This window comes from Felis catus, chromosome A1 (assembly GCF_018350175.1).
Source record: "Felis catus isolate Fca126 chromosome A1, F.catus_Fca126_mat1.0, whole genome shotgun sequence".
In the NCBI taxonomy this organism is placed as follows: Eukaryota; Metazoa; Chordata; class Mammalia; order Carnivora; family Felidae; genus Felis; species Felis catus.
The window spans coordinates 158,573,647-158,592,610 of record NC_058368.1 but is presented as its reverse complement, the minus strand read 5'-3'; the positions used below and the strand labels follow the sequence as shown (position 1 = coordinate 158,592,610).

The 18,964-nt window shown below is 37.0% G+C and overlaps 1 protein-coding gene across 4 annotated transcripts in view; it reads right to left on the bottom strand.

Annotated features, from left to right (window-relative positions):
- Positions 1–18,964, bottom strand: part of LNPEP (leucyl and cystinyl aminopeptidase) — a 100,456-nt gene that overhangs the window by 3,129 nt on the left and 78,363 nt on the right. For 3 of the 4 annotated variants that reach the window (XM_003981162.6, XM_019837388.3, XM_045033957.1), the window contains exons 14-18: positions 16,067–16,251; positions 14,478–14,639; positions 12,034–12,174; positions 11,302–11,383; positions 1,670–10,433 (exon numbers count right to left, since the gene is read on the bottom strand). In XM_003981162.6, the coding sequence (XP_003981211.2) occupies positions 10,302–10,433; positions 11,302–11,383; positions 12,034–12,174; positions 14,478–14,639; positions 16,067–16,251 (702 nt within the window). In that variant the 3' untranslated portion in view covers positions 1,670–10,301. Of the gene's footprint in view, positions 1–1,669; positions 10,434–11,301; positions 11,384–12,033; positions 12,175–14,477; positions 14,640–16,066; positions 16,252–18,964 lie in introns of those variants that run through there. The other variant, XR_002744487.2, reaches the window with a different exon arrangement.

Genomic DNA, 18,964 nt, shown 5'->3' with positions numbered 1-18,964 from the left:
CTCTGGCAACCACCAACCAGTTTGTTCTCTGTGTTTATGGGTGTGTTTTTGCTGTTTTCTAGACTCCACCTATAAGCAAAATCACATGGTATTTCTCAGTCTTATTTCACTTAGCACAATAACCTCTAGGTTATTGTGTGTTGCAAATGGCAAGATCTCATTCTTTTTTTATGCCTGAATAACGTTCATACCACAGCTTTATCCATCCATCTATCAATGGGATACTTTGGTTCCTTCCATGTCTTGGCTGTTGCAAATAATGCTGCAATAGAGATAGGGATGGGTATATCATTTCAAATTAGTGTTTTCATTCTTTGGATAAATATCCAGTAGTGGAATTGCTGGATCACATGGTAATTCTATTTTTCATTTTGTGAGGAACCTCCATACTGTTTTCCATAGTGGCTGTATTAATTTACATCCCCAACAGTGCATGAGGGTTCCTTTTTCTCCACATCCTTGTCAACGCTTGGTATTTCCTGGTTTTTTTAATATTAGCCATTCTGACAGGTGTAAGGTGATATCTCATTGTGGTTTTTATTTGCATTTCTCTGATGATGAGTGGCGTTGATCATCTTTTCATGTATATGTTGGCTAGCTATCGGGTCTTCTTTAGAAAAACGTCTATTCAGGTCTCTTGTGCCCATTTTAATCAGATTATTTGGTTTTCTAGTGTAGCGTTGTAGAAGTTATTCATATTAACCTCTAAACAGATCACTTGCAAATATCTTCTTCATTCAGTGGGTTGCCTTCACTTTGTTGATTCTCCATTAATGATCACCATAGGAGATTGTAAGAAGGTATGGCTTCAAGGCTTCTTTGTGTCCCCAGAAACAGGTTTTTGGGTAAGGGGATTAAGAGACACTGAATTTGCTCTAAAATGCCCAACTTTAAGCCCTAACAATTACTGGAAGAGAATATTGGTTCTAGTTCTCATATCTGGAAGCCTAAGAAATTCTCAATTCTCAAGATTACTCATGGGGTTAGAACAGAGAAACTCCTTTTGTAGACATGACCAGGAACATAACTATCGCAGTGTCCCTTGATAACAGCTGTGCACTCCCACTCCAATTACATGTGAATCAAAGCAAGGGGTGTCCTTTGAAAACATTTAGTGTCCTTTCACCTTCAGATAGTAAGTGTTCCTTGGTTTCACTGGCATAAGTAGTTACATGTCTCATTCTGATTTGGGTACTGAATTATTACTGTATCAAGTGGTACTGGGTGTTTATAGGAAGCAATTCAGTCTAAAAAGTAAATAATTGCTCTACAGTTCATATAACTATTACTGAGCCCCCTGCTCCATGCATCCACTGAAAGTTTTAATCCCCACGCCACCCCATCACAGGAGAAATTTGGCAATGTCTTAAGACATTTTTCGTTGTCACACTGGGGGTGGGGGAAGTTCCATTAGCCCATATTTGCTACTTGCATTAGAGGCCAAGGATGCTGCTACTCATCATAGAATGCACGGGAGAGCCCCAGATATCAAATAGTGTGAGCCTGAGAAACCTTGAGTTACAGGCAGTAGAGATACTGGGGTACTAGTGGGGTAAAAAACAAACAATGCAATACAGTGAATACAGTCATTACCCTTGTAGAGTATATAATCTGAGAAGATGTACCACTTTATATGTGCAATTTATTTATCCAAATAGTCCACACAGTATTTATATTTAAATACTTTATTTTCATTTCACAAAAAAGAAAAAGCAACAGTGTTTGCAATTACACATGCCTTTCAGTCAGTGCTGGTCATATGCAAAACAAGTTATCAGAAGTATAAAGAAAAATAAGCCTTTTCCCTTTACAAGTGACACAACACAATTTGCATATATATTATATTACACATACTGTTTTCAAAATTTTCCACAAAAGACAGGTTATGATACAAATTTAGAATTCCACCCACAAGCTCAGATTCAAAGAAGTGAAGATCCGTATAGGTGTCTAAATACAAAAACGTAATAGTTTTACAAGTTTCCAAATAATTACTTTTCAAAGTGTTTGAAAGAGACTACTACTCTTCATAGCAACGTGGAACACTTGGGTTTAATCAAGACGGCTAGGAGACTAAGTTCGTCTCAGCGTGAGTTTGCTCATTAATGCAAATGCTCCAATTATGCTGTAATTCTCATTTCATATATATATATATATATATATATATACACACACACACACACACACACACACACACACACACATACATACACAAGTGTATTATTGTACTGATGGTTTATACAGTGCAACTTCTGGAGCATTTCATTCAGCTAATCCATGACCTTTACTTCTTTGAAATATTTCAAATTAAGAACTGCTCAGAGATATCACTAATGACTACCATGACTAATTTCAAAAAGGTGTCCCTTTCTCTCTTATTTATGATCATAATTACATGTGTCATGAACAAACTTTTGTTTTTTCTACAGCAGCAGGTATAAATAAGCAAAGTACAGGCTAATATTTCAACACTAGGACCTGAGAGTTTGATATGGTAAATGACATCTCTTCGCAAATGTTCTAGGAGTCCTATCTAGCAACGTTTCTAAAAATATATATATAATAGAACAAAATAATATAGCAAACCTTCAGCATTAGAAACAAAGATTGCTCAGAAGCTTGAAGGAAAAAAGCAAGGAGGAAAGAAAGGGAGGCAGGGAGGGAGTGGGGGATTTTACACATGCATTTTCTTTGATACAGACAAATGTGGAGTCCTAACATTTACCATGTGGTGGATAAAGAGTCAATATGATTCAAGAAAGCGAACACACACGTCTGGATATATGAAATGCATGCAAAAACATAGAGCTGATGAGGCAACACCGGCTTACATGTTTAAGTGTACTTGAGTATAACATCTAATACTGCAGGCACTGAAGAAGAAGAAGAAAAAAAAGAACAAGAATGGTCCAGCTAATGGAGAATGGAAGGGAGAGATGCAGCCACACAGAAGAGCTCTGGGTAAGAAAGGACCAACTTGCCTTCCCATATATGGGTGTTGAAAGACAGGAGGGCTAGCCCCCCAATTTTTAAGGGAATGATTTTTGGGCCCATGTTGTTATTCACTAGAACCATGGCAATAACTCAAAAAGTTCATTCCAAAAGTCAAAATAATTTTTATTGGCTACACAAGAATATGCTGTCTATAGAACTGCAAGAGACTTCTGTAGATAAATCAGAATTCCAGCCCCCCAAAGAAGCTACTCTCAAGGGTCTTCAAATGAGTTCTAGGCAGCACTTTTACTGGCTTACCAGTTACTAAAAGATTAATCAGCAATGAACATTAAACACACTTTTTACTTAGTATGATCCTCTTGCCTTTCTGGAATTTCCACAGTACAGGTCCCGTCTCACCCTTTCCTTCAGTTTGAATCAATGTAAGAAATGCTGACCCTGATTGGCTTTCACAACTCAACCATGTCCAAGTGTCTGCTCCCATCTTATTTGCTGTACATTTGTTAGCCATTAGTTACACCACCCCAATGCCTCTCAAGTCACAGGACAGGGATCTGGTGGGACTTTATTTTTGTTAGATCCATGCACAGCCCTGCAAGGGACTAAGTATTAACGAAAAATAATGAAAAAAAAAAGAGGGAAGCAGATTAGATATGCGCATAAATATATTTATACTTTTAAAGGCATATTTCCTAGAGAATAAAACAAAATAAGCACAGAACAACAACTATACTAGCCACTGATAAATGAGGAAATATGTGGGGAAGGAAGAAGTGAACTGTCAATTTATGAAACTCAATTTCCTTTAGGTCCCTACATAGATAGCCATGCGAAGAACTAAATACAAAATGAAAGGAAATATATTCATATGTATTAAGAATATTCCCCTGCCGAAAATAGAAACCCCTCCAAAAAGAAAAAAGCCAAGTAAATAAACAATACACAACTATTCTACTCACTATTGCCAACACAGGCAATAAGGGAAAGGGGAGAAGGGGAGATTTGTCATACACTGATCCTCAATTTTCATTCAGTACCTATACATCCATGCTAAGAGTAGGTACAAAATCAATTAATACGAAAACATTTATATACATTTTTTAAAAGTTTGTACGCTATCCTTATCCTTTCCCCACTACCCACCCAAATTATCTCTCCCCCTAAAAAAAACACCCCCAATTATAAAACTATTGCCAATGCAGGCAGTGAGGGAAGGGAAGCAGAGGAGATTTATCATACGTATGGACCTCCGTGTTTCATTATGTACTTACAAGTCCCAGCAAAGGACTGGTTACTAAGTGAAATAACACACAAAATGTAGCAAACATTTATATACATTAAAAAATTCACACACACACACACACACACACACACACACACACACACACAGACTCCCCCCACCCCCCACCCCTCCAAAAAAAGAAATGAAACATCTATTCTTCTACCACTGCCCACCAGGCAATGAGGGAAGGGGAGTAGGGGAGATTGTTCATAGAATCAATCGCAACTTTCATGAAGTACCTAAATAGTCATGAGAAGGACTAGATTCAAAACGAAGTGAACACCAAAAAGAGGCAGAAACATTTATATACATTTAAAAAAACCACCTATCTTATCTAATAAGCCCATTCCCCATTAATAACCTCTAAAACAAAAAACAGAAACCAAGTCCTACAATTGCTATAAGGGAAGGGAGAAAAGGTTTATCATGTCTCCGGATCTGGGCCTCTGCACTACATTTGAGATCTACAAATCCAAACAAACAAACAAACAAACAAACCTGGTTGAAGTAAAAGAGCAAGCCACAAAAACAAAAAAGCAAACAAAAAACATGCAGCAGACATTTATATACACTTCTAAAACCGTAAACCCAGAAATCCCCCACCACCCTGCCAAAAAAAACCCATCTAAACAACTACACCACTAGTCATTGCCCAGATAGGCAACAAGGGAAGGGGCCAAGAGGAGATTTTCTTCATAGAATGAACCTTAATTTTCATCATGTACCTAAATATCCATGGAGATCTAGGTACAAAATGAACTAACAGAAAAAAGGAACAAAAACATTCATATACATTGAAAAGAGTATATATCCCCACCCTCTCAAGGGAGGGAGCAGTAGAGTAAAAAATTAATCTAAAACTACTCTAAACTATTGCCCACAGAGGCAATAAGGAAAGGGGACAAGAGGAGATTTTCATACAACCGGACCTCCACGTCTCATTAGGTACCTACACGTCCAAGTAAGGGACGCGGTACAAAATGGAATAACAAAATATAGTAACAAACACTGTATATACAGTTTTCAAAAGTATATATCCTGCCCTTTGTCCCTTCCCACACACCAAAACTTCAAAAAAACCGAACTACTTTAAAATTATTGCCTATGTAGATAAAAAGGGAAAGGGAGAAGAAGAGATTGCTATCCATCTAGAACTCCACGGTTCATTAGGAACCTACGGGTCCAAGTGAAGGACTGGGTACCCAGTGAAATACTGTAATAAGGAAGTAAAAATGTGTGTGTGTGTGCGCACACACACACACACACACACACACACACACACACACATATATATATATATATATATATATATACATGTATATATATATTTAAAAGTATTTACCCCCAAGCCCACAAAAGAACCCCTGAAACTAATTAACTACTCTACTAGCCATTGCCCATGCAGGCAATAAGGGAAGGGGAGAAGAGGAGATTGTTATACATCCGGACCTCCATGGTTCATTGGGTACCTTCCAGTGTGGGCACCCAATGAAATAATACAACTTGGTAGTAAAAACAGGTATATACAACATGTACACATCCCTGTCCCCACCCCCACCCTCCCCCCAAACCCCACTCCAACAACTATTCTACTAGCTATTGCCCACACGGGCAATAAGGGAAGGGTACAAGAGGAGATTGTCATACATCCGGACCTCCACGTCTCATTAGGTACTTTAATGTCCTCTGAGAAGGACAACGTACGAAATGAATTAAGTAATACAAAGTAGTAGCAAACTTATTTATATACATTAAGTACATACCCTACTTCCCATCCCCCCTCAAAAACAAAACAAAACAAAACAAAACAAAACAAAACAAAACAAAACAAAAGTATTAGCTACTGCCCAAGGAGGCAATAAGGAAAAGAGAAAAGAGGAAATCTGTCATAATCTGAACTTCAATTTTCATTAAGTATATATGCATACATGCAAAGGGACATATAAAAATGAAATGTAAAAAAGTAGCATAACATATATACACACACACACACCTGAAAGAATGATATACAAGCCCGAGCCCCCAAGACTAGATCAAGGCAAGAGCACCCACAGCTACTCTATTAGCTACTGTCCATGCAGGCAATATGGAGAGGGGTAAGTGGGACATGTGTCCTACTTCTGGACCTCCACAGTTCATTAGATATTTACATATCCATGGGAAAGATGAATTAAGTGCAAAATGAAATGACACCCACAAGATAGCAGCAAAAACATATTGTACACATTTTTAAAAAGAACATACTCTGCTCTCCCCTCAATATCACCATCAACTTCCAAAAAAGAAATATCACATAACTACTCTGTACCTATTGCCCACACAGGCAATTATGGGCAGGTGGAAGAGATTTTTCACAGGACAGAATTTCACTATCAGAAAAAGTTTACAAAGTGAAAGAAAATAAAAACATATCAAAACCACATATGCACATTAAAAAAAAAGTATATACTCCCAAAAAGGCACTCAAAGAAATCAATCAACTATTTTATTAGCTATTGAACATGTAGGCAATAAGGAAAGGGAGAAGAGGAAATTTATCATACTTTTGGACTGCCACTTTTAATTTAGTACTTACTAATGCAGAGAATGAAGTGCAAAATAAAGGAATGCAAAAAAAAAAGACAAAGAACCCAAAAAATAAAAAACAAAACAGTACAAATGGGAGTGTCAGAGGGGGGAGAGAAGAAGCTCTTTACAAAACAGTTAATTCCAGTAAAAACAAAATGACAAAGGCAAAGGGGAGAAAAAGAGCTGCATCTTATGTATGAAATTCAGATTTGCAGAGATTTGAAATTCTTGTTTTGCAGAATCAGCTGAGAAAATGCTGTCCTGGGTGATGGTATGTGTCCTGAGCTGCACAATCCCATGAAACAAATCGGGGTTACATGAATTCAGCAGTCCAACTGCAGATTATGGGTCCAGGTGCTTTAGTTTGCATAGACTCTTAAAATACAACTCAGTAACAGGCTACCAATAATCCAATAAACTCAGCACGTAACTTTCATTCCTTACTTTGCTATGCTCAGAAGGGACTCTGCTCTGTACCCAGTGAGACTGATGCAGCACAATATCCTCTACGTACCCAGAACTCTGCTGACAGCTCTTGTTCAATGAAATGAAAACATGAATGGCAAAGAGTATTAACATTTAAGTGGAACCTGTGCTGGTAAGAAGTTCACAAATAACAGCAACACTTAACTTAAAGAGATCTCTGTGTAAAACAAGAAGATGCAGGAAGGCACAAGCCTGGGGTGGAAGCTGACCCCACCTGTAGTTTAATGTATCCAATCTCTTGCTATTAAGGGAACAAACTAGACTCCTTGGATTTCTATTTCCAGATCTCCAAAGCATACGTTTTTCTTCTACAATTCCAGATTTCCAATTTTACCTTTCCTAATAACCTAGTATGATGTGCCCCTTCTATTACATTCATGTAGATCGTCTCTCTGCAATGAACATAATACTTGAAAACCAGCACTTAACTGTCATGGATCTATGTGCTTACATAAACAAGCGTGCTGTGACTGCTGTGCGTCCATCTGTTTGAGCTCTACAAGACGCAGGGGCAAAGATAAGGTTTGGGGTGATATAATCTTCAAAAGCTAGTTATACTTACTATGTAACATGTTCTACTGGTTACTTAACCTTATATTCCTGACTTAGAGATAGTTTTTAGAAGTGCCATACAGAGATGGGTTAGCTTAACATTACAAATTATGGAATCCTGTGGGAAAATGTGAGGGGAGGGCTGCTAAAACTACAAACAACTGAGGTGAGGCCTATAAATAACACTACAACCAGTATAGATCCAGTATCATGGGAATGAACAGCTTTTGAATACAAAGATAGCAATGGATTACAAGTTACCTCTTTTTTAGCTCATGTTTTGATAAGTATTTAAACATCACCCTCTTCCTACATACTATAAGCACGCACGCACACACACACACACACACACACACACACACACGCACGCACTCAGGAAAGATGATATAATTCGGTACAGGATTTGCCATATGCAGAGTTAACATACATTACAGTAGCCATGTAAAGATGGGCAGGTAAAACTGAAAAGTCTTAACTGATTTTGAGAAGTAGCAAAATTTAAATTCTGTATCAAAGTGGAATTTAGTAATATAACATATGGTAAAAAACCAGCAACCAAAAAACCCCTCAAAGTTTAGTATGTTTCCCCACTCTAAAAATATAAAAACACACTAACTTCCAATATCAACTAAACTATCATTCATTTCTGGAAGCACAAGACAAATAAAAACCTACGATCACCCCAGTTTCAGTAAGACATCTTTTGAGGATTCTGTGATTCTCAGGATATAAGATTTTGTATTCTAAACCAGAGGTAAATGTTTAGAAAAGACTAAATTGGGGGAAAACACACTAGGATTAAAGAAAGCTAGCTTTTAGCTTGCTAGCATTTTAAATCTTGTTATATAAAAATATTTTCATAAAGTAAAATATAATTTTATACACAATCCCACATATTTTTTGCTTTATACCTGCTAAAATAAAAAAAAAAAGGTGTCCTTTCCCATTGATTCTGTGGAGTGTTTTAAGTGCTTGAAAATGGGTATCTACTCTTTTTACGTACATACAAGATGTTTTCAAACAAAATATAAAGTACTCAAAAATTATTAGGAAGAAAGTCTTTCCCATAAGAATCAAAGAAACTCCACAATCTAAGTATGAAGTCTGCATAGCTCAAAAAATTCAAGTACAGTATTTCTCCTTTGCAAGGAGTGAAAATGCCACACAGCTGTGGACATCTTCCCTTTTCTTTCTCTCTTTTCTCAGCCGTTCCTTTTAATCAGTTAGTTTGGCCATGATAAAGACAAAACAAAACAAAACCACTGATTTTTCAACTAAAAAATGGTACTGTTTTTGACAGTAGAAAAAATTCAAAGCCCACCATATTAAATCTGAATCAAATTACTCCTATCCCACATTCTCTTTATTCCTTTAAGGTACTATGGTGAACTTCAAATAAAAATGCTCAATTTCTCAAAGGCCCTATTTTAAAATATGCTTCTACTATGCTTCTAATATACCCTACCATATAACATGAAAATCTACATGAGTATGATTCACAGAGAAAGTGTCTATGGTCAGGTAATGTCAAAGGTAACTTAAACAAATTATTTTTAGTAATAGTGATAAAGTCAGGATAAAAGACACCAGTATTAACAAAATGCTTGCCATGTATGTAGACATACTTATTTATAACATAAGGTATATCTATGGCAGGGAGTGGTAAAGGTGTACAGATTTGGAGAATTCATAAATAAAATAATTATAATTAAAGCTAACTCAGTTTGAAACATTTTCCTAAAAGATGAAAAAATAATTATTAAATATTTGGAAACTTTAATCTTTTGTCCTTATTACTTAGCTTTTCAATACAACAAAAATTTAAAAATTCTGTAGCACCTGGCTGTTCTGCAGAAAAAAAATATAAGTTATAGATCTTATTTAAACTTTTTTTCAGAAAATAAAGAGTTAATCAAAACCTCAAATCAAAGTAGATCTGCACACCTGAGATCAGTTTTCTAACAGTTATATGATTCATCGACTTCATTACCATAGTATTTGAAGCCAAGTGTTGTACCACATTCAAGTAACATCTATCAATAAGAAGCAACAAATGGCTGACAAACCAGCAGCCTGCAAAGATGATGGCTCCCATGGTAGATCTTTGCTTGTTTCACCATGTCAGTATTTTCCGGATACTGAGAAACAGAACAGAAGGCCAAAACAGATTTTTCCTCCCTATTTCTTTATCTTAAAAGTAGAAAAATTACTTACTGTTTTTGTAGATGTTGGCGCATGTAGGCGAATATAATTTTATAATAAATAACTACATACTTCCCAAAGACAATTCGAAAAAGACAGATGAAAAGTACAGACGGGCCCTGAGCTAACTAGAACTCCTAAGAGTGCAAACAACTCGGCAGCGGTTCTGGCTTCACCTTGGCTTTTTGCAAAAGCAGCGGAGCCCAAGTTAACAAGCTCTCTGAATGGGCGACAAGATGAGGTGCAGGTGTGCATGCTACAGCCACCACGTCAGAGTTTTAAGGTTCTTCTCCATCCATCGGATATTCAACTGAATGACTTCCAAGGCCTCCTGGACGCAACGAAGCCGAAAGGTTGCCTCTGACTGATTTTCAAAGAACGCCTGGACCTGTAAGTTGCATGCAGAAGTATTTCAAAAGAAGAAAAGAAGAGTAAATCAGAGGTAACTCTGAATATCCTTTTCAAATAAGCTTTAACTTAGTCATGGCTATACTGATGTCTTGAAAGGAGTAGAAACAAAAAGTACTTTAATATTCAAAGTATTTACACCAAATTTCTGATCAAGTATGGTGAAATCTGAAGTAATGTTAGAAATGAATTCCTCTTACTCCCACAAGGATGAATTTTTCCAATTTAAAATAGGAAAAAAAAAGCCAAGTAATAGTAAATGAAGTAGTCTAAAGTTGGAATTAATGTCCAGTTTTACCCTTGTAATGAAATTTTTTAAAACAATTTTATTACCACTTAAAAAGAAACTTTGTATATGATGGTTAATTAAAAAAAATTATTTGTGGGGTGCCTGAGTAGCTCAGTCAGTTAAGCGTCTAAATCTTGGTTTCAGCTCAGGTCATGACCTCATGGTTGGTGAGACTGAGCCCTGCTTCGGGCTGGGCGCTGACAATGTGGAGCCTGCTTGGTATTCTCTCTCTCCTCTCTCTGCTCCTCCCTTGCTCGTGCACTCTCTCTTTCTCTCAAAATAAATAAGAAAAACTTTATAAAAATTATAAACAATTATTTGTATCAGGAAGAGAAGGGAATATTGTTGAGAATGGAATCCAAATTCTTTCTCATCAGAATTTTTCCTCATTGTTGAATATTCACCTTTTGAAAGTAATCCCAATGCAGAATCACTAGCGCTGACCACAGTAGACAGAGAAGAGGGACAGGAATTGGCATGAGAAGGTACCACCTAACTTAAACCAAGTAGCCTAAGAGGAAAGGATTACCCGATCTCCCTAACATTTTATACAACCAACCTCAGACAAATGTGCCTTTGTTGAAAACAGGTGTGTTGACCCGGCAACAATACTTTGTATGGTATAGGACCCCAGATGAAACCTGAAGAAACACAAATACAAGAGCAAAAAGAGAGGAAAAAAAATGAGGCAGTTGTTGGAAAACAAAGTTCTTGAGTGCAAAGGAAATACTTTACTATAAATTACACAGGCCAAAGGCAAAGCGAAATCCTGCTCCAGGGTAATGAAGCTCGGTGTATTAGGAGTAATCCTACATACACTCACTGTCAGTAGGACGAAAAGGTGGGCAGAAAAAGGCAGGAGTTAAGGATACCCAGATAAATTATTAATCCATTTAATCTATTATTACTTTAAAAGAAATTAAATGCTTCATGTGCTACTGAGGTGGGTGTGAATTCTTAACTGATTCTTTGGCAGTGAAGAGGTACTTTTCAAAACACATAACCCAAGAGCTATTCTCAAATAGTCCGTGGCCATGTGAAGCTAAGTGACGTAAGTGTCAAGCCTGGTTGGGCTTAATTAGCATTCGAATGGAGCACCACCGTTAATGCCTCACGTTATGGAATGACATTTACAAGGGTGGAAATTTCTGGGTGCTTCAGTTCAACTGTCAGTGAAGCATTTTTCCTCTCACAGCAAATCTTAAATCCTGTGAATCAATACAACACTGAGAACATTTTTAAATGCAGAACTGGAGAATACTAAAAATTAGTAGTTATCTGAGACACTTACTTCTGCACAAGCTTATTCCAGTTCTCTTTGACAAAATCCCATGCCAGCAAGTGCCCAGGAAAATGTCGGCCAGCTGTTCTAATGATAAATGACAGCTTCTGTGTTCGGATGATATCTCCACTGAGGCTCTTTTTCATTAACCTGGAGAGCAAAGCAGATTTGGTTCCCAAAATAATTATTCATCATGAAGTGATCACTGAACTTAAAATTAGTACCGGTCTCCTAATGAAGGTTCTGAAGCAGTTTAAAGGATGTAAGTTTTGGGTCAGTCTAAGGTTGATCAATAGACTGAAAATTTGTTATTTTTTTTTAAATAAAGGGAGAACTCAATACACTGTCACATAATAATAAACAGTTCTTGATGTAGTAAGCTCATTTATGAAATAAATTCAAGTAGAATTTATTACAACTCTGAAGATTGGATTTTTTTTCTGTTAAAAACCTTATTTGATATGAGTAGATAGGTATATTACTACTTTTTTAAAGTTTATTTTTTGAGAGAGAGAGAGAGATTGAGAGCACAAGTGGGGAAGGGGCAGAAAGAGAGTGAAAGTATCCCAAGTAGGCTCCACACTGTCAGTGCAGAGCCTAATGTGGGACTCAGACTCATGAACCATAAGATCATGACATGAGCCAAAATCAAGAGTTGGGTGCTTAACCAACTAAGCCACCCAGGCACCTACTCTTAAAAAATTGGGCTGTTTGATGTAAAAAGCAAGATACATTGCAGAATACACTCTTAATATTAATAGCTAACATTTATTGATACTCTGTAAGTACTATATTATGTTCTAAATACTTGACACAAGGCTTGAAATAGGTAATTATTACCTATCTCCATTTTATAGTAAGAAACTGAGGTTATGTAAAATTGTCATAGTACCGTAGCTGATAAATTCTAAAGCTTGGTACTCAAATGAATGCAGTTCTCATGTATCATGCTATAATACCTGCTTATAGTGGGAAAACACATACTCCCAAGAGAATGCATAATGATTACTTTTTGAATTTTTTTAAATGTTTATTTATTTTTGAGAGAGAGAGAGAGAGAGAGACAGAGTGCGAGCTGGGGAGGGGCAGAGAGAGAGGAAGACAAAGAATCCGAAGCAGGCTCCAGGCTCTGAGCTGTCAGAAAAGAGCCTGACATGGGGCTCGAACTCACGAACTGTGAGATCATGACCTGAGCCAAAGTCGGACGCTTAACTGATTAAGCTACCCAGGTGCCCCTGCAGAATTATTTTTAATAGGAGGAAAAACCCAAATGCCCCTCAACATGTGATGGATTAAATAAATTATGACAGAGCCATACTATTGAATACTGTGTAGCCATAAAAACAAATGAAATAAACTTTATGAACTCACAAGGCAAATCTCAAAGACTGTCAAAGAACTAAAAAGAATGTTACAGAGCACTGGGTATAGTATAAACCTATGTTTAAATATGTAAATACCCAGACCAGGACTGACACTGTTAACAGAGAAGAGAGAATAAGGATGTAAGCGAAGGGTCAGATGAGAGACACTTTCACATTTTATTCCATGTTCTTAAGTATTGTTTAAATACTTTATAATGGAAATTTATTAGTAAAACACTACTATTTTAAAACAAAATTACTAATTTATACACAACTTTTCTCTGCTTTCTTGAGTCAGAGGCTGGCTACTACTTTAAAGAAAATGATTATTTACAGTGTATCCTATGGAAAGTGGATCTGGGCAGCTGCTAACTAAGAATATCTCTGGAACACTATTAGGATTTCTCTGAGCAAAGTTATACAAGAGAAGCAATGAGACCCACATGCTTTTCCTTTCCTTCCCGCTGATGACTTTCAAGATACCTTCCTGTTTCTCTCAGTTATTTACAGTGCCTCTACCCTGACACTGATTGCTCTTCCTCCCAGGAAGCCCTACTTATTGCCCTTCTTTCCCCCATGTGAAACAACCATCGCTAGCTTTTCATCAGCTGAATGTTAAAAAGGAAAGGTCTGACACATCCACATGAATGTATAACCTATAAGCTTTCACATGTCACCTTTTACTGAAGTCTCTGCATTTTCAAAATGATGGCCTGGACAGAGCAATGCCTTGACAAAAAATAATAATAATAATAAAATAAATAAATAAAAAGAAGCACTAATTGTGGAATCAAAGACAACATGCCAGGCGGATCAAAAAGTTTTTAAGCAGAAAGCAGAAGGGGACTGTGATTTCTGGCATCTCCCAATCTCTTTCAGGCGAAGCACTTTCTATCCATCTGTACAGTCCAATCCCTGAGATGAAGCCCAACACATGCGGGCTCCTCCCCACACCTTCCAAGTCAGGTCTGGCCCACAAGTAAAGGTAGAAAACGGGAGATCCCAGAGAAAATGAGCTCCTCAACCTAGAAGCACAATGCTTTTATGCTTTTAGTTTCTATATATCACATTCCTTGGGTGGTTTCATACCAGTAAAGTTTCCGTACATCCTCGGAGCTGGCAAGAGCCTCAAGTATTTTATTCTTTTCTGCTTCAGAGCCTATAGAGACATACTTGCTTAGTAGGAATGACCAGCCTTTCTCAGTTTGTGCTCCGACCTTGAACACAGTAGTCATGACATCAGTAGGTAGGCTGTAACAGAGGTACATAAATATGAAAAAAACAAGAAAAAAAATCCTGAATACAAAGGCAAGGAATTGACTAGTGGTGCTTCTGGAGTCAGAGCAAGTAAGAGTCTTTACAACTAACAGTCAAGAAAATATTTAATTCAGTTGGCTGCTACTTTCCTGGCAGTGTGATTATAGGGAATATCAATCTAATTTAATGCAATAATTATTCACTAAGCATCCACAAAAACCAGGCAGGCAACTGGCTGGATACTGGGGACGGGAAGAAGAATGAGACCCACTCTCTGCCCTGCAGGAACACAGGGACTATTGCAACGTACAGAATGAATAAATGTATTGCCATATAGTGTGGTAAGTTCCATGGTGGAAATACAGCAGCAAGTGTGGGAAGAGTGGTGAGAAGAGGGGAAGAAACACAGTCTTGTGCCTTTATTAAAATCTCAGAGCTGGAAAGGTCATCCAAATCCCCCATCCCAACTTTCATCTGATGCTTGAATCTATTTCTATAGTGCAAAATAAGGAACATGGAGAAAACCAGTCATCATCAAAAACGTTTCTTCTGTTATGTTATATTCCTAAATTAAAACAGACTTGTTTGACAGCTTACACCTATTTGGATGGGTGCTATCAAAAAACAGAAAACAAGTGTTGGTGAGGTTGTGAAGAAATTGGAACTCTTATGCCCTATTTGTGGGAATGTAAACTGGAGTAACCACTATGGAAAACAATACAGCAGTACCTCAAAAAACTAAAAATAGAACTACCATATGATGTAGCAACATCACTTCTAGGTATACATCTCAAAGTACTAAAAGAGTCTTAAAGAGGTATTTATATACCTATGATCATAGCAGCATTATTTGTAAAAGCCAAAAGGTGGAAGCAACTCATGTGTCTATCAGTGGAGGAAACAAAATATGGTATATACACAGAAAGGATTACTCAGCCTTAAAAAAGAAGGAAATTCTAACATGTGCTACAACATAGATGAACCTTGAGGGCACCATGTTAAGTGAAGCAAGCCAGTCACAAAAAGACAAATACTGTACATTTCACTTACATAAGGTATTTAGAAGAGAAAATAGAATGGTGGCTGCCAGGGATTGGGGGTTGGAGAAAATGGAGATTTGTTTTGGTAAAGAGTTCTATTTTGCAAGATGAAAAGTTCTGGAGATTCACTGCTCAGCAATGTGAATATACTTACGCTATGGAACTGCACACTTAGAATATGTTGATAGTAAATGGTATGTTTTATGTATTTTAATACAATTTGAAAAAAAATTGTTTGACAATACAAGTGCATAGAAATCACCTACATTAACACTTGGTTTTATAACATTTATACTCCAGGATGAAAAGATCCTGGTTTCAGTATATGATATTAACTTAAGAAAGAGTAAGAGAGTTCATCGGAGTAGAAGCACATGTCACCTTTGAGTTCCATTAGATGCCACCCAATCATCAAAGAGCTTCATGGCAACAGTGCTGCAGTTCTCTAGGCCGTGGGTGCAAGCAAATTCTAACAGGACTGACCGAAGCTCTCGAGTAGATGGGGTGCCTTCATCAGTCCAAGTTTGCTGTTGGATTTGACTTTGAAGTAACTTAAATACCCTGGCCTAGAGAGAAAAAATGTTAATAATAATTAGGACAACCAGAAAAAATCAGGACAGCAAGATCTTTTTTCCCCAACATTTACCCAAGGAGAAAAAGGGGGGCATAGTTATTACCCAATAAATATCAAATGACACATGAAGCCTAAGTACAACTGGGGCAAAACCATTCAATAAGAAAGGCTATTCATAGGCTGCTATAGCCAATGGGGACTCTTAATTATATAACATAAAAAAAAAAAGAATTACTTCTATGCGGTAAGGAGAATTTCTTCTGTGTGTACTCAGCGAGATTTTTCCTGCCAAAAAGTATCACCTATAGCCACTGCTAGAAGCCAGTTGAAACTTTCTGACCTCGTGACTTTAAATCCATAAACCCATAAAGCAATGTGAGAAAAATGTGCTTCTTTACTGATAAGTACATGTCTAAATGCTTCTGAATCCAATATTAAAGGGATACTTAAAATATCAACTAGCTTGATGATCTAACAAATTAATGTAAACAAAGAGGCAAGAAAATGAGGCCTGCAGGAAAGAAGAGTTGCTTATAGTTATTTCCCCAACCCCCCTCAACTTTTTATTTAAAAAAAATTTTCAGAGCTATAGTAAAGCAACAAGAATAGTATGGTGAACACCTGTATGTTAGATTCATTGGTTTTTAACACTCTTACACCCCAGAAAATAAGTTCAAGTTCTTCACAGAGCATCATATTCTTCCAGAGTACCAGTGTTAATACCTAAAATGAATCCTACTTGGAGAGTTTTAAACTGCTGAGGCCATTTTCTTAGCAGATCTTCCATAAGTAAGTCTCTTGTGGAGCTATGAGAATGAAAAGAAGAATCTGTGCAAGGAGAAGGACTCCACATTTGTGATAACATGTCAACTTACTTTTGCTTGCTTCAAAAGAAATGAAATAGAGAACAGACACCTTGTGGAATGTGTGAGTAACAAAGCCTGTGAGTCATTGCGAGGACATGAAGTGGAAAAATACTTGCCATGCTGACTGATAATCCAAGGAACATAAAAGCAATGCAGGAGATCCTATTGTATACACATGGCTGCATTGGACATGCTGTCTCCCAGTGGCCTTTCTCAATGGCGTGATAGCAAACCATCCCAAATGAATAAAGAATACAAGAAAATTAAAAACTGCTCCTAACTGTCAAGTAGATACAAAGGAAGAATCAGAGGGGGGAAAAAAAAGTTACATGCTTGAAATACTATTAAAAAAACTCAGTGGAGAAAAATGTCAATGTTAATAAGAGTTTACTAAAACATAAAGAAACCAGTAGGGAAAAAAGGTACTTTAAAGCACTGGAAGCAAGGGAACCCTGACTCTAGAAGATGCTAAGGCCAGTTCCTAAGCAGTTACTCCACCGGAATTATAGGGTACAATTTTACTAATTATTTCTGATACCAAATAGTTAAGATGAATTTCTCAAATAGTTGACTTTACATATATTTCAAATGATAACATAATAGAGCGAAAGATTTTATTTTAGAAATAATTCTGTGTTCAGAAAATTCCTGCTGTTTTAGTTTTATAAGTAATCCAGGTTATATTTTTAATATTAATAAACCATATCGCAAGTACTTCAAACCTAGAATCTGTTTTTCCATGGTTCTAAATTATTTTTTTAAATTTAAACTCATAAACCAATAGAATCCAATCCCCTGATTTCATAAAATGAAAATGGCAAGTGGGAAGAGAACAAACCAGATGGGTTAGACAAGCTACAAACACTGAGTATGCAATAAAATGCAAGAACAGTAACACAAAATGATTTTAAAAATAAAAAAGACAGGAAAGATGGCGGCGGCATTTATACTATGTACTACATTGTGATTTACTGCTTTAATTTTATACTGATATGCCCAGGGAGTTCTTTCTTGGGTCAAGTGAGCTTCTTAAATGTGAAGTGTCAGCTTTTATTGCAAAAGGTTTATCCCAACAATCCCTCATGTGTAAAAGAATGACAGACTTGTAAGTGATGAAACAGGAATATGGCTGGGATCAGATGTTAACATCAGATGTGAACAATTTGACACAATTGAAAAGTGCCTCCAGACTCTATGCACCACCATACCACAGCATACATCACTAAATGTGATTCAGAGGTGTGTGCACATGTAGGCATGTGCAGTCTAAATAACAAAATGACCAATATATTTATACAATGCTCTGATGACAACATAAAAAATTAATTAGACACCAGTATTAATTACAAATACTATCTGAGGATTGGATCCAAGAACTCAGAAATGTCCGCCATTCTAAATCCAACTATAGTGTCAGATTTCATATTTTGAGAGTGTTGATGGCATCAGAATGTCCTAAGAATGGAATAACAATTTCAGAGACAGTTTCTCCCTCTTGATGACCTAAAGCTAACCTGACCTTTAATTAACAGTCAAGTGTACGAGATCTACAGCAGTAAAAGGGCCCACAGGCTCACACATATACACTAAGGCTGCTCTTGCCCTCTAAGCATCAGTCCTCTGGACCCCACCCTGAAGTATGTTCTTCATAAACACACGCCTGCCCAGCAAACTGGAAACGATCATCTAGGATGAAGACGCAGAGTTACTCAAGCATGACAGTAAGAAAATATTCAAAATGTCTAACTTCTTAGATTGAGTTTAGCACCTGTGTTCACAGCATAGAGATAGCTTGAGGTAAGTATCAAGTGCTTTCTGACACTAGGCTCTCAACAGAGT